The sequence below is a fragment of the Podarcis muralis genome, chromosome 9, assembly GCF_964188315.1.
Source record: "Podarcis muralis chromosome 9, rPodMur119.hap1.1, whole genome shotgun sequence".
Taxonomy (NCBI): Eukaryota; Metazoa; Chordata; class Lepidosauria; order Squamata; family Lacertidae; genus Podarcis; species Podarcis muralis.
Window position 1 is genome coordinate 3,410,645 of NC_135663.1, and position 14,288 is coordinate 3,424,932.

The 14,288-nt window shown below is 43.9% G+C and overlaps 1 protein-coding gene across 2 annotated transcripts in view; it reads right to left on the bottom strand.

Moving 5' to 3' along the window:
- Positions 1 to 704: 704 nt before the first annotated feature.
- The window catches only part of LOC114604612 (CD209 antigen-like protein C), a 40,784-nt gene continuing 27,200 nt past the window's right edge, over positions 705 to 14,288 (bottom strand). For both annotated transcript variants that reach the window (XM_028744879.2, XM_028744877.2), the window contains exons 4-9: positions 11,368 to 11,478; positions 9,501 to 9,599; positions 8,752 to 8,838; positions 7,287 to 7,438; positions 6,101 to 6,213; positions 705 to 1,078 (exon numbers count right to left, since the gene is read on the bottom strand). In XM_028744879.2, the coding sequence (XP_028600712.2) occupies positions 928 to 1,078; positions 6,101 to 6,213; positions 7,287 to 7,438; positions 8,752 to 8,838; positions 9,501 to 9,599; positions 11,368 to 11,478 (713 nt within the window). In that variant the 3' untranslated portion in view covers positions 705 to 927. The remainder of the gene's footprint in view (positions 1,079 to 6,100; positions 6,214 to 7,286; positions 7,439 to 8,751; positions 8,839 to 9,500; positions 9,600 to 11,367; positions 11,479 to 14,288) is intronic.

Consider the following 14,288-nt stretch of genomic DNA (forward strand, 5'->3'; position numbering starts at 1 on the left):
AGTTCATTCCCCGACAGTAAAGATTAAAATATCAGTTCTCATTGGCTGGGTATACAGGACAGATTGAAGCAACCACAACCACTTAACTTAGTTGATGGCCACAGTGCATAGGAGCCAACTCCTAGAGGTAGAGTCCCCAATAAAATATTTTAGGGGGCCGCCTCCCTCAAGTTCATGGGCATTGCCATTCAAATGATGTGTGTGCACTGTCTTGTGATTGATTATGCAGGGGGGAGCTTACCTGTTCCACCCCCAAAACTTTATTCAAGTTGGCATCCCTACGGCCATGAATGCCATGTAAGGAGCAGCACATGCTGCCAGTACTGGGCCCACACTGGTGTGGGCCCAAGTCTTGCCCCCTGCCAAGTTCTGACGAAATCAAGAGCAGTTCAATGTGTTCACAGTTCACAGTGTGAAGGGCAGTTCACAGTGTTTGTAGCCCAATATTAGCCCTATATGAGAATAAGGGCGCTGGAATTTCCCAGTGATAAAGCCAAAATTGTATTTGTGATTAGTCTGCTAGAAGGGGACACCAAACGCTGGGTGGCCCCCATTCTCATTGCCTGGCATGCATGGTTGTCCTTATGTGCCTTGTAAGGTAGCAACCATGGAAATCAGAAGGGGCAATGGGGCATCAAACACACAGAGTAAGGAAACAAATATTGGTATGCATTGCAAATAAATACATTAAACAGAAAACAGGCTATGACTGGATGCTTCCATTCTTTATTTTTGTAGCCATCTACATTTGAGTTTGCAGAATAATTTCTTTTCAAGGTGTTTTTGAGTGCTGATGCCAAAGAGTCATATAATCTAGATGGCAGAGTGTGGATTGTGCATTAAAACAGTGAGGTTTTGTTTAATCTCCTGGTTTTGTTTTTGTGTAGTGATCGTGAGATCCAGTTTCGTTCATCTTAAAGTGTCTTCTTAGAGCCAAGCATCACTAGGCACCTTCTTACAAATGTACCCTAAGCGTTGCTCACAGTGTAATGCTATCCAGCAATCCTTATCACAATCAAGGCCCATTGCAGCACAATGGTTTCTGTCTTCGTTTTTAGGCTCATCTGGTTTCCAGTACCTGAAAAGAAAAGAGCAGCACTGATCAATCAAGAATGGATGTCTACTTCCTCACGCGCTCCCTGTGCCTTCTACCATTAAAAAGATGCCCAGCTCTTTCTCTCTTAACATCCACCCACAATTGGGATGGATATTTCTCCCCAGATTTTAGAATTCTAACCATGTAAGGACAACAACAACAACTGTGGGTCAAGACTGTCTCTTTTCTTTTCACATGAACTGATTTCTCATAGGAAACTACAAAAAGTGAGGCTGTCACTTTGAAAGGCTCAGAGGTACACACAAGAACTTTCAGTCAATTTAGTTTGGGCAGTATCCAATGCAGTATTTCTGCTATTGCCAGGATTTCCATTTCTGCAACAGAACTGTCCCTCTCTCCTTTCCATATGCACCCACATCCGCCTCAGATCTGCTCTGGACAGTTGTGGGTGTTGAGAGATCCTTACTCTCTCATAGCAGAGTTAGCACAGTAGTGATTGTTCTGAGCATATTAAAACCTTGTTAGATTTGCATCCGTCTTCATCCACCTCATCTCACATCCATCACCCACCCCATGAATGAGGATAGCAGTGACACTATACAGAAACAAAAATGGTTATGTCCTCAAATGAATTACAAAATAAAATCTATAACCACGAAGCCATTATAGGGTTGATTGAAATGACATATCTCTCACATATATATCTTATCTAAATCTAACATGATGGTTCTAAGTTTACTTTAATCAATTACCCATAGTTGACAAAGGTATCGCCCTAGCCCAGGGCTCTGCAACCTTTAAGACAAAAAGAGCCACTTGGACCGAAGAAGAAAAAACTGGGAGCCGCAAAACCACTGCGACATTTAAAAGAGTGGGGAGTGTCGGGGCACACAATGCGCCTCCTCCCCTCGCTAGTATCCGCCCCGGAGCCGCGGCAAAGGTGTAAAAGAGCCACATGCGGCTCCGGAGCCGCGGGTTGCTGACCCCTGCCCTAGCCTCACTCTTATTGTCACTTGCATTCTCCAGTGTCCATTGTGTACTGAATCAAATCCCACTACACAGCACTAAAATTCTGTAATAAATGTATTCTATAACTCCCTCATTTTTAGCTCTCTCTGAATCTATTAAATTGATATTACTAGTAATGGTGTAGTAGGTGGTTGTTGTTTTTTACTCCCATGAGATGTTTGGGTGAGAGCATTTGGGTCAAAATTAAGGGAGAGAAGAATAACAGAGACCTCATTGTGGGAGTTTATATACATCCCCAAGCCAAACGGAGGACATAGATGATGCCTTCCTGGAACAGATGGCCAAGTATGCAAAAGGAAGGGAGATGGTAGTAATGGGGGACTTCAATTACCCAGATATTTGTTGGATGTCAAACTCAGCCAAGAGCATAAGGTCAAACAGATTCCTCACTGGCCTTGCAGACAACTTCATTGTCCAGAAAGTGGGAGAAGCAACAAGAGGAACAGCCATTTTAGATCTGGTCCTAACCAATGTTGATGACCTGGTTAGTGGGGTAGAAGTGGAAGGATCATTAGGCGCGAGTGATCATGCTCTTCTGAAGTTTACTATACAGCGGAAAGGAGCAGCCAAGCATACTAGGACTCAATTTCTTGACTTTAAGAAAGCCGACTTCATAAAACTTAGGGAAGTGCTGGGTGAGATCCCATGGACAGTAATACTAAAAGGAAAGGGAGTTCATGATGGCTGGGAGTTTGTTAAGAGGGAGATAGTAAAAGCACAACTTCAGGCAATACCAATGAGACGGAAACATGGAAAGTGCCTAAAGAAGCCAGGCTGGCTATCTAAAGAACTTGTAACTGAGTTAAGATTTAAAAAGGATGTGTACAAAAAATGGAAAAGGTGGGAAACCACCAAAGAGGAATTAAAACAAATAGCCAGCACATGTAGAAAAGTTAAAGCACAGAATGAACTCAGGCTTGCTAGAGAGGTTAAAAGCAACAAAAAAGGCTTTTATGGGTATGTCCGTAGCAAAAGGAAGAACAAAGAAACAGTGGGGTCACTCAGAGGAGAAGATGGTGAAATGCAAACAGGGGACACAGAAAGGGCTGAATTCCTCAATGCCTTCTTTGCCTCAGTCTTCTCCGATAAAGAAAACAGTGCCCGACCTGAAGAATTTGGAGCAAATGATTCAGCAGAGGAAACACAGCCCAGAATAACTAAGGAGATAGTACAAGAATACTTGGCTAGTTTAGATGTATTCAAGTCTCCAGGGCCAGATGAACTGCATCCAAGAGTATTAAAAGAACTGGCAGATGTGATCTCAGAACCACTGGCAGTCATCTTTGAGAATTCCTGGAGAACAGGCGAAGTCCCGGCAGACTGGAGGAGGGCAAATGTTGTCCCTATTTTCAAAAAGGGGAAAAGAGAGGACCCAAATAATTAAGACCCAGTCAGTCTGACATCAATACCAGGGAAGATTCTGGAGCAGATCATTAAGCAAACAGTCTGTGAGCACCTAGAAAGGAATGCTGTGATCAACAATAGTCAGCATGGATTTCTGAAAAATAAGTCATGTCAGACTAACCTGATCTCGTTTTTTGACAGAATTACAAGCCTGGTAAGATGAAGGGAACGCAGTGGATGTAGCCTACCTTGATTTCAGCAAGGCATTCGACAAGGTGCCCCATTATATTCTTGTAAAGAAGCTGGTAAAATGCGGTCTTGACTATGCTACCACTCAGTGGATTTGTAACTGGCTGACTGACCGAACCCAAAGGGTGCTCATCAATGGTTCCTCTTCATCCTGGAGAAGAGTGACTAGTGGGGTGCCACAGGGTTCTGTCTTGGGCCCGGTCTTATTCAACATCTTTATCAACGACTAGGATGATGGACTCAAGGGCATCCTGATCAAATATGCAGATGGCACCAAACTGGGAGGGGTGGCTAACACCCCAGAGGACAGGATCACACTTCAAAACGACCTTGACAGATTAGAGAACTGGGCCAAAACAAACAAGATGAACTTTAACAGGGAGAAATGTAAAGTATTGCACTTGGGCAAAAGAAATGAGAGGCACAAATACAAGATGGGGGACACCTGGCTTGAGAGCAGTACATGTGAAAAGGATCTAGGAGTCTTGGTTGACCACAAACTTGACATGAGCCAACAGTGTGACGCGGCAGCTAAAAAAGCCAATGCAATTCTGGGCTGCATCAATAGGAGTATAGCATCTAGATCAAGGGAAGTAATAGTGCCACTGTATTCTGCTCTGGTCAGACCTCACCTGGAGTACTGTGTCCAGTTCTGGGCACCACAGTTCAAGAAGGACACTGACAAACTGGAACGTGTCCAGAGGAGGGCAACCAAAATGGTCAAAGGCCTGGAAACGATGCCTTATGAGGAACGGCTAAGGGAGCTGGGCATGTTTAGCCTGGAGAAGAGGAGGTTAAGGGGTGATATGATAGCCATGTTCAAATATATAAAAGGATGTCTGTCAGGGAACTGACATCGGAGCTAGAGGCGGAGGGAAGGCTCTCAAATGATGCTGGAGAAGGGCCCAGCAGGGAGAGAGGCAGCTCAGCAGAGGGGGAAGCAAATCAGCGCAACACCAGGGATAAAGGGGGGCAGATGGGGGAATCGGAGAGAGGGCTCCAGGACTCTTCACTGGACACCAGCGGGGAGAGCACAGGTCCTCCGCTACCCACGCCCTCCCTGCGCAGAAGCCTTCCACGCAGGGAGAGTAGGAGGAGACTGGGCGTCAAACAACTTTTATGTTGGAAAGGGTTTAAGAAACGCCCACTGACGGATTCTGCTAGTGACTGAGGCAGCCACGAAGAGAAGGGATGTCCAGACAGAAAGGTTTAACAAGGCAATTTAGCCTGGAGAGGCGGCAGCTTACGCACGAGCAACCCCATACTCATTACAATGTCATATAGAGGAGGGGGAAAGGTTGTTTTCTGCTGCTCCAGAGAAGCAGACACGGAGCAATGGATCCAAACTACAAGAAAGAAGATTCTACCTAAACCTTAGGAAGAACTTCCTGACAGTAAGAGCTGTTTGACAGTGGAATTTGCTGCCAAGGAGTGTGGCGGAGTCTAATTCTTTGGAGGTCTTTAAGCAGAGGCTTGACAACCATATGTCAGGAGTGCTCTGATGGTGTTTCCTGCTTGGCAGGGGGTTGGACTCGATGGCCCTTGTGGTCTATTCCAACTCTATGATTCTATGATTCTATGAGATTTGCCCTTTGATCAAGTCTAAGATCAAAAACAGCAGTGGTTCCCAATTGGTGGTCCACGGACCACCCACCCAGGGGCTCCATCATGTCATTCACATAACAAAAACTGCTACAGAGATATCAAAATGTTCAAAGGTACGGTGTGGCTTTTGAAAACGAAGGGGTCTGCAGTACTTAGCTAACTGGGAACCGCTGGCATACAGGGTTTAATTTCCCAGCTAGTATTATACAACCCCACGGCCCGTTTGTAAAGTTTACTCAATACCTTTGCCAAAAAGGATTAGTGGTTGGTATTGGGTGCATCAATAGAGATGAATGTCAATGGATTTTATACCAGGAGACATTGCACAAATAGAAGGTGACCCTCTGTTAATCCGGACTACCTGTTCTACTACCAAACTGTGGATGAGCGAGATCTTCTCTGACCTTATCAATGCATCAACACAAGCTGAAAAGAGTTGTTAGATACTTAAAGGGAACCATGAACTATCTTAAACTGCCAGCTGACAGTGTTGCTCGGCTTTAGGTTCCTGCAAGTCCTTTTGAAGCTGAACTAAGCAGCACAAACCATTTAAAAGCATGCCTTCAGCCTCTTCCAAATCACCACATTCACTAGGTTAGAGAAGCAGGAAGAGGAGCCTTCCTGCCTCTGCAACCTAGTGAGAAGCAGCAGCCACTCATCTGGGCAATGATGTGGAGGAGTACATATGTAGGTCTTTGGTAGTAGAGAAAAGTGCATGGCAAAATATATTTGGAGAGGGAAAGGGTCAATTACGTAAACAGAATCTGCAACTTCTTGGAATGCATGCCATTAACAAATGTTTCTGCAGAAACTTACGTGATTATAGCCTCTATTCCTGCCAGCCATCTCCATTTCTTTGTTGCCGAGTCTTTAAAGACTCCAAACCAATAAAACTTGTTACGCTTTTGTACTTCCCTGTTTATAAAATACTAGGGTAGGGGTGTTGAGGAAGAACAAATAAAATATTTTAAGACAATGTCCCTTTCTCTGGGAGACTATAGCCCTTTACAGAAATTCAACAGGCATAAAACAAACACATTTTGAAAGGAGAAGGTATCACATTTGAAGACCCAATCCAAATTTTGGGGGGAAAGTGATCAAAACTATACATTGTATTCCCATCTCCAATTATAATTTCGTATTGTGGTTGTGGTATTGTCCCCCTGATCAAAATTATGATGCTGATGGTGATGATGATGATGATGATGATGAATGACGAAGAAGATGGTGATGGAATCAAGGAAGCATCCCAAAGAGGAAATATTGTAGTGAAGGGGAACTTCACCTGCCCTCACCGAGACTGGCTACATATGTCTTCCAGTCATGACACAGTTATAATTTCCAGATACTGTAAATGACGGTGCCATAGAACAGTTGGTCTTGGAACCACCTAGCAGGACAGTGACCTGTGTGTCAAATACTCCAATTTCTGCATCCATGTTTGATGGTTGGTTCCAGAGACACTGGAATCAGTCCAGTTGTGGTATGCTTGATGGCATGATGATGGGATCTCACACATGTCTGTGCCTTGCAGCACCCCAGTAGCCCCTGTGCCAGAGCTAAAGGGCTGGGAAAAGGATATACCTTCCAAGCTCCTCTAGAGTCATCTCCATGATACTCTCCTGCTAGAAGGTTAGCGTGGTGAGGGAAGCCATTTTTTTCTAAGCACTCAATACATCTCAAAGAGCAGAGGAAGAATTTACAGAGAATCCAAGAGATAGATGCCTCTGTAGTATCTACACCTCCTCCTCCTCCTCCTCCTCCTCGATCTCCATCCTGACTGCCATTTTCATTCTATTAGAGCTCAGCAGCTCCAAGAAACCTTATTGAGTCCCAGATGGTAGCAGCTCTCCCTGCCCCTCCCACCCCTTGGCTTGACTGATGGCATTGCTGTCTTGGCTGCGTACAAGTAGATGTAACCTTCCTAAATGGATAGTGATGATAGGAGCCCTTTGGCTCCAGAAGATCCCCTACCTTTCCTATACTTAGCTTTGATGCTCACCTGTTCTTCCCTTGTTTCCATAGAAAGGAGCTGGGCACCTTCCCTCTCACATTTTTTTTTGGAATCTGCCCATGAGTCTTGTTCACGAGAAAGGAAATACATTGTCCTTTGATATATAATCCAACCGTCATTCAAGTTACCAATAAGGAGGTCTTTGAGTCAAGCCAGATATGGAGGAACAAGAGAAAAAGAAAACAAGATAGGGAATTCAAGTTCAGCCTCATATTCAAATTCAAGATAGGGAATTTAATGGGAACCACCTTGTATGCCTGTGCAGATTTCAGTTATTTTTGTTAAATTCAATTCTGTCGCCGCATGGTAACATATATTCATCTAGGAAGCTCAGAAATCTTAAAACAAGAAAAACATTAACTCTTCAACCCATGTTGATGCTGCAGTAAATACCTGGGTGGGCATAGCTGGAACAGGGAGTGCAGTCAAGAACCTCACCTACTTCTTTCCACCTGGATACTCAGGGCAGAATCAGGGCAGACTTGAAGGATGGAGAGGGGGAGTAGCTGTGGTTTATCAAAATTCTCTTTCTCTCTACAGGCTCTCTGTTCAGTTGCAGAGGGGGCAGGAATCTAGTGTGTGTGTTGCTGGCATTGGGCAACTGGGACTGATGAGGGATTCTGTTGGTTTACCACCTGGTTTGCTGCCAAGCAGTCTCCCTGCCTGAGCTGACAGGGTGGATCTAGTGGGCTTCCAAATGGCTCTGGGGGATATTCCAGCTGATCTGACTGGTGCTCCTGCTGAGCTTTGGCTGATCTCTGGAACATAATAATAATAATAATAATAATAATAATAATAATAATAATAATAATAATAATAATAATATGCTGCCTGTTGTTGTTGTTGTTGTTGTTGTTGTTGTTGTTGTTGTTGTTGTTGTTGGTAATATGCTGCCCATCTCACTGGGCTGCCCCCAACCACTCTGGGTGAATTTCAAAAAATTAAAACACAATTGAACACCAACCATTTAAAACATGCCTGAACAGGGCTGTCTTCAGATGTCTTCTGCGAGTAAGATGGTTCTTTCCCCCCCTTGACATCTGGTGGGAGGGAGTGCCATAAGAAGAGCGCAACCACCCATGGCTTGGGCCATGGACACAATTGGCCCTGAGTGCCCTTTCAGTTGACCTCTTTTAATTGTCTCTGCAGAGGCGGGGCTCTCATGGGTGAATATAATAAAGGACAGATCTTTTAGCTGACCTGTTTTGATTGTCTCTATTATAGCAACGAATGACGAAGTCTTTTCTTTCCTCCCAATAGAACTAAATCAATTCAAAAGGTCAGGAGAGTTGAACTGAATATCTCTGTTTCCCTAGGGTGGCTGGATGCAAAGGAGGGCAGCTCTCTGCTCTGGCTCTAAGAGTTTTCAGCTACAGGAGGGGCTTTCAGCTGGGGCAGAATCAGGGCATGTTCCCACTGTACTACAATTCTTCAGCATTGTAAGGTATCTTACCAATTTCTTTTTGGAGTTCATCATTTTTGTTGGCAATATGCCGCATTTCCTCTGATTTGTTTTGAGCCACAGCAAGTATTCCGAAGTCTAAAAGATTTGAAATAGTTCAAGGCAAAAGAGTATCTGAAATAACAATCTGCAAATATTAAGAAACCATTTTCAAACATTTTTCAAAATCTCTAGCTTGAAACAAGAAGCAGAGCTCCAGAATGGGGTTCTTATGAATATGAGGACAGACTTGATTCTCTGTGGCTGAGATCACCAATGAAAAGCCTCAGAAGACCCCTGCAGCTGGATCAGACCAAAGACCCATGCAATCCACTATCCTATTCTCATATTATAAGTGGCTCATGAAGTATCTCTAATGTTCCCTTCCTTTCCCTCCAATCTGTTGTGAAGTTTCCCCCACCCTGCAGAGCAGCTTTGGTGATGGCATGCAGGGAGAAGTGGGGGCAAAGTTCCCTTGTGCTAGTGCTAAAATCTTGCAGTAGCACAAATCTTGCAATAGCACAAACATTGTGAATTACAGTTTGATGGGAGGAGGACAGCATTTCTAGTGGGAAAATCACAACCATCTGCTTTTCTTCCTGCTGAGCAATGAAACAGTGATAAACTATTGGGTGATGAGTTTCACTGAATATATGTATTGCTTACACAATATGAATCCCAAAGTGAACTAGAGGAATTGAAGCCTGTTTAAATTAATCAGGATCTAGCAAAAGTGAGGATGTGCATAAAAAAATGCTTACCATCCTTGTCTTCATGGATTGAATCAAGCCCAACAACAAAGGTCCGAATCGTATCCATTGCCATTTGAAACTCTGCTCTTTTTTTAAGTTCCTTTTGATCTAAGGATGAAGTAGGCAGAAAAGAAATGATTAAATTGTCTGACTATCTGGGGGGGGGGATACTTGGTTTCAAACTGCTTTTAATATTGAATTTAAATTGCTGACTTGTAACGCAGATAAGAAATAAAATCAACAAAAACATGAATATGATATTTATTATTATTTTCTGCTCTCTGCCCTTGACAGCGGCTGCCCTGCTGATCTGAAGTCCTGTTTCAATTTGGCCTGTTACTTCTGTCATCAGATGGTTTGGCCTTCCTTTGAGAGCTTTAGCTTTTTGGTTGTCTAGATAGACCTGTCCTCTTTGTCCTACAGTCTTGCATTTGCCAGGCTGCCTCATGCTCTGCCACATGCTTTAAATATGCAAATTCTTGGATCATTTGATTCATAGAATCATAGAATCATAGAGTTGGAAGAGACCACAAGGGCCATCGAGTCCAACCCCCTGCCAAGCAGGAAACACCATCAGAGCACTCCTGACATATGGTTGTCAAGCCTCTGCTTAAAGACCTCCAAAGAAGGAGACTCCACCACACTCCTTGGCAGCAAATTCCACTGTCGAACAGCTCTTACTGTCAGGAAGTTCTTCCTAATGTTTAGGTGGAATCTTCTTTCTTGTAGTTTGGATCCATTGCTCCGTGTCCGCTTCTCTGGAGCAGCAGAAAACAACCTTTCTCCCTCCTCTATGTGACATCCTTTTATATATTTGAACATGGCTATCATATCCCCCCTTAACCTCCTCTTCTACAGGCTAAACATGCCCAGCTCCCTTAGCCGTTCCTCATAAGGCATCGTTTCCAGGCCTTTGACCATTTTGGTTGCCCTCCTCTGGACACGTTCCAGTTTGTCAGTGTCCTTCTTGAACTGTGGTGCCCAGAACTGGACACAGTACTCCAGGTGAGGTCTGACCAGAGCAGAATACAGTGGCACTATTACTTCCCTTGATCTAGATGCTATACTCCTATTGATGCAGCCCAGAATTGCATTGGCTTTTTTAGCTGCCGCGTCACACTGTTGGCTCATGTCAAGTTTGTGGTCAACCAAGACTCCTAGATCCTTTTCACATATACTGCTCTCAGGTGATTCCCCCCCCCCCTCCCGAGCTTTACTTACTTTCAAGTGCCCTTTAAAAATGAATTAGGTCTCCAAATAGGTCAAGGGCTCATCTATCCAGTGCTATTTTTCTACAAAAAGAGGTGCTGGAACTCAGCATGAATGCCTCCCTTCTTCTCTTAAAATGGCAATGGCGCCCACCTGAGAGGGGCTGGAACTGAGTCCTGATGAATTCCGGTTGAAAAAGGCCCTGCATATATCTCGATATTTAGGTAGGCTCTGGACCCACCCACTTTGGCCATGGCCTTATCCTCTGCAGCCTGTTTTCCCCCCAAGCACTTTCCTTCAGGGGACTGGAGCCCTAGCAGAGGTCAGGCTGGCGAGGATCAGGAATGGGGGCTCTTCCAAAGCAAATGAGGATTAGTTGGGAAAGGAGCAGAGAATGGCAACTGGGAAAGGGAATTGCCCAGGGTGTCCCAGGGACTTGTGTTAGCCTGTGCTTCTGTTCCAAGTGCTGGAACTCACTTATTCAGGGAGAACAAAACAGTGTCATTGCTTTCAATGGGTGACAGCTGTAACTCCCTCCCTGATATCAAAGAGAGCGGGTAAATGGGGTAAATGGAAACTGGATCCTACCATCTCTTTTTGGAAATGCTATTGGCATTCAAGCAAAGCCCAGGACAGTAGTAGCAAAGTACGCCAATTATGTACTTACATAGCAGGAAAAGCAGCAGTGTCAACGCAGTAAAGAGGATCATCAGAAATACGACAATGTATTCACCCGTGGGAGATTTCACGAAGGTTACAAATTTCTGAAAACCAGATACTTGAAGAAAGACAATTCTGCTTTAGCCATCAGTAGCCAACATATCATTGCCACCCCAGAAAAAAGGATTTTCATACACTGTGGTAGCCATTAGCCAGAGACATTCAGTGGTTCAGGAGGTGGGTCCTTGGGATGCTAAGCAGATGGAGAAAGCAAGGCGAGATGCCTTGCTGCGTGACGAAACTTTTCCATCTTTTTTCTTTTTAAAAAAGTTTTAATCTATACTTTTCCAATTTATAGATTTCATTAGTTTTACAATCATTCTAACACATCAAAGTTTGACTTCCTCCCCTCTCTTTCTGTGGTTCTTTAAATTTATTTTTAATATCATCTGCATATCGCAATTTATTTAACTTGTTTATTTAATTATCTACTTTAAATACCTGTATATATTCTTATGAAACTGCACATTATTACCATAATCCACCTAATGTTTTTACTTGTTTTCGACTTATCTGTAAATATTCAATAAACCATTTCCATTCCTTTATAAAAAGTTTCTTATCTCGATTTCTTATTCTTCCCGTAACTTTTGCCATTTCTCCATATTGTTAGTATTGTAATATCTCATTCTCACATTGCACAATGTTGCAGGTTGCCTTTAATTACTTAATTGATGTAGGAGTATGGGAACTATTTAAATGTCTCCTCCCTCTCTCTGCTCTCTCTCTCTCTCTCTGCTCCTCTGCTGAAGAAGATTGATGTGAGTGTCCTCTTGTTGTTTTGTTATTTGCTTTATTAATAAAACCTTTGGTGTTACTATTCCAACCACAGTTGCTTCTTCTGCATTCTACTGTAAAGGACTGAATTTACTATCTGCAAATGGGCATTTAATGCTGACATATATTCCATAAGTTTTTATAGCCATTTCTCCTTTCCTGAGACTTCTGCTTCTTTCCACTTTGGGGCAAGTAGCATTGCCGTGGCGAAGGGGCTTAAAGAACTCAGAGAAGCTATGAACTACGCCGAGCAGGGCACACAAGATGAACAGGTCATAGTGGAGAGTTTTGACCAAACGTGATCCACCTGGAGGAGGAACCGGCAAGCCACTCCAGTATCCTTGCCAAGAAAACTCCATGGACAAAGACAACAGGCATATAAAAGTTATGACGCTGGAAGATGAGCCCCTCAGGTCGGAAGGCGTCCAACATGCTACTGGGGAAGAGCGGAGGGCAAGTACAAGTAGATCCAGAGCTGATGAAGCGGCTGGGCCAAAGCCGAAAGGACGCTCAGTTGCGGATATGCCTGGAAGCGAAAGGAAAGTCCAATGCTGTAAAGAAAAATATTGCATAGGAACCTGGAATGTAAGAACCATGAACCTGGGTTGTTTCCTAAGAAATCTCTATGTGGGACAAGAAGCTACAGTTAGAACTGGATATGGAACAATTGGGAAAGGAGTACAACAAGGCTGTATATTGTCTCCCTGCTTATTGAATTTATATGCAGAATACATCATGCGAAAGGCTGGGCTGGATGAATCCCAAACTGGAATTAAGATTGCCGGAAGAAATATCAACAACCTCAGATATGCAGATGACACAACCTTGATGGCAGAAAGTGAGGAGGAATTAAAGAACCTTTTAATGAGGGTGAAAGAGGAGAGCGCAAAATATGGTCTGAAGCTCAACAAAAAAAAACAAACGAAGATCATGGCCACTGGTCCCATCACCTCCTGGCAAATAGAAGGGGAAGAAATGGAGGCAGTGAAAGATTTTACTTTCTTGGGCTCCATGATCACTGCAGATGGTGACAGCAGCCACGAAATTAAAAGACGCCTGCTTCTTGGGAGAAGGGCAATGACAGGCCTAGACAGCATCTTGAGAAGTAGAGACGTCACCTTACCAACAAAGGTCCGTATAGTTAAAGCCATGGTTTTCCCAGTAGTGATGTATGGAAGTGAGAGCTGGACCATAAAGAAGGCTGATCGCCGAAGAATTGATGCTTTTGAATTATGGTGCTGGAGAAGACTCTTGAGAGTCCCATGGACTGCAAGAAGATCAAACACATCCATTCTTACGGAAATCAGCCCTGAGTGCTCACTGGAAGGACAGATCGTGAAGCTGAGGCTCCAATACTTTGGCCACCTCATGAGAAGAGAAGACTCCCTGGAAAAGACCCTGATGTTGGGAAAGATGGAGGGCACAAGGAGAAGGGGACGACAGAGGACGAGATGGCTGGATAGTGTTTTCGAGGTTACCAGCATGAGTTTGACCAAACTGTGGGAGGTAGTGGAGGACAGAGGTGCCTGGTGTGCTCTGGTCCATGGGGTCACGAAGAGTCGGACACGACTAAACGACTAAACAACAACAACAACATTCTTCTTGCTGTAGTAGCATACATAAATATATTTCTATACAATTTAGGCAGTCCTGTCTCTATAATTCCCAAAAGAAAAGCTTCAAAAGGCTAAAGATTTATACGATCTGAGGTGAAACATTGGCACCCGACCCCACCTGACTCACCATTCCCCCCTCCACCTCTTACCCCCTTTTCTTCCTTGTTGTTGTTGTTTAGTCGTTTTCTTTGTACAGTCAGAGGCTACAAAGTCATTTCAATAACCTTTTATTGATCAGAATTCTTCTGTTGTTTCATCGCAATACAGTGGTGCCTCGCAAGACGAAATTAATTCGTTACGCAAGTTTTTTCTTCTTGCGAGTTTTTCGTCTTGCGATGCACGGTTTCCCATAGGAATGCATTGAAAATCAATTAATGCGTTCCTAGGGAAACCGACTTCAGACCAGGTCCAGGGTCTGTCCCCCGACCTCTTCTGAAGGCTGGGGGGGGGACAAGGGCTTTTCTTCCCACCCCCA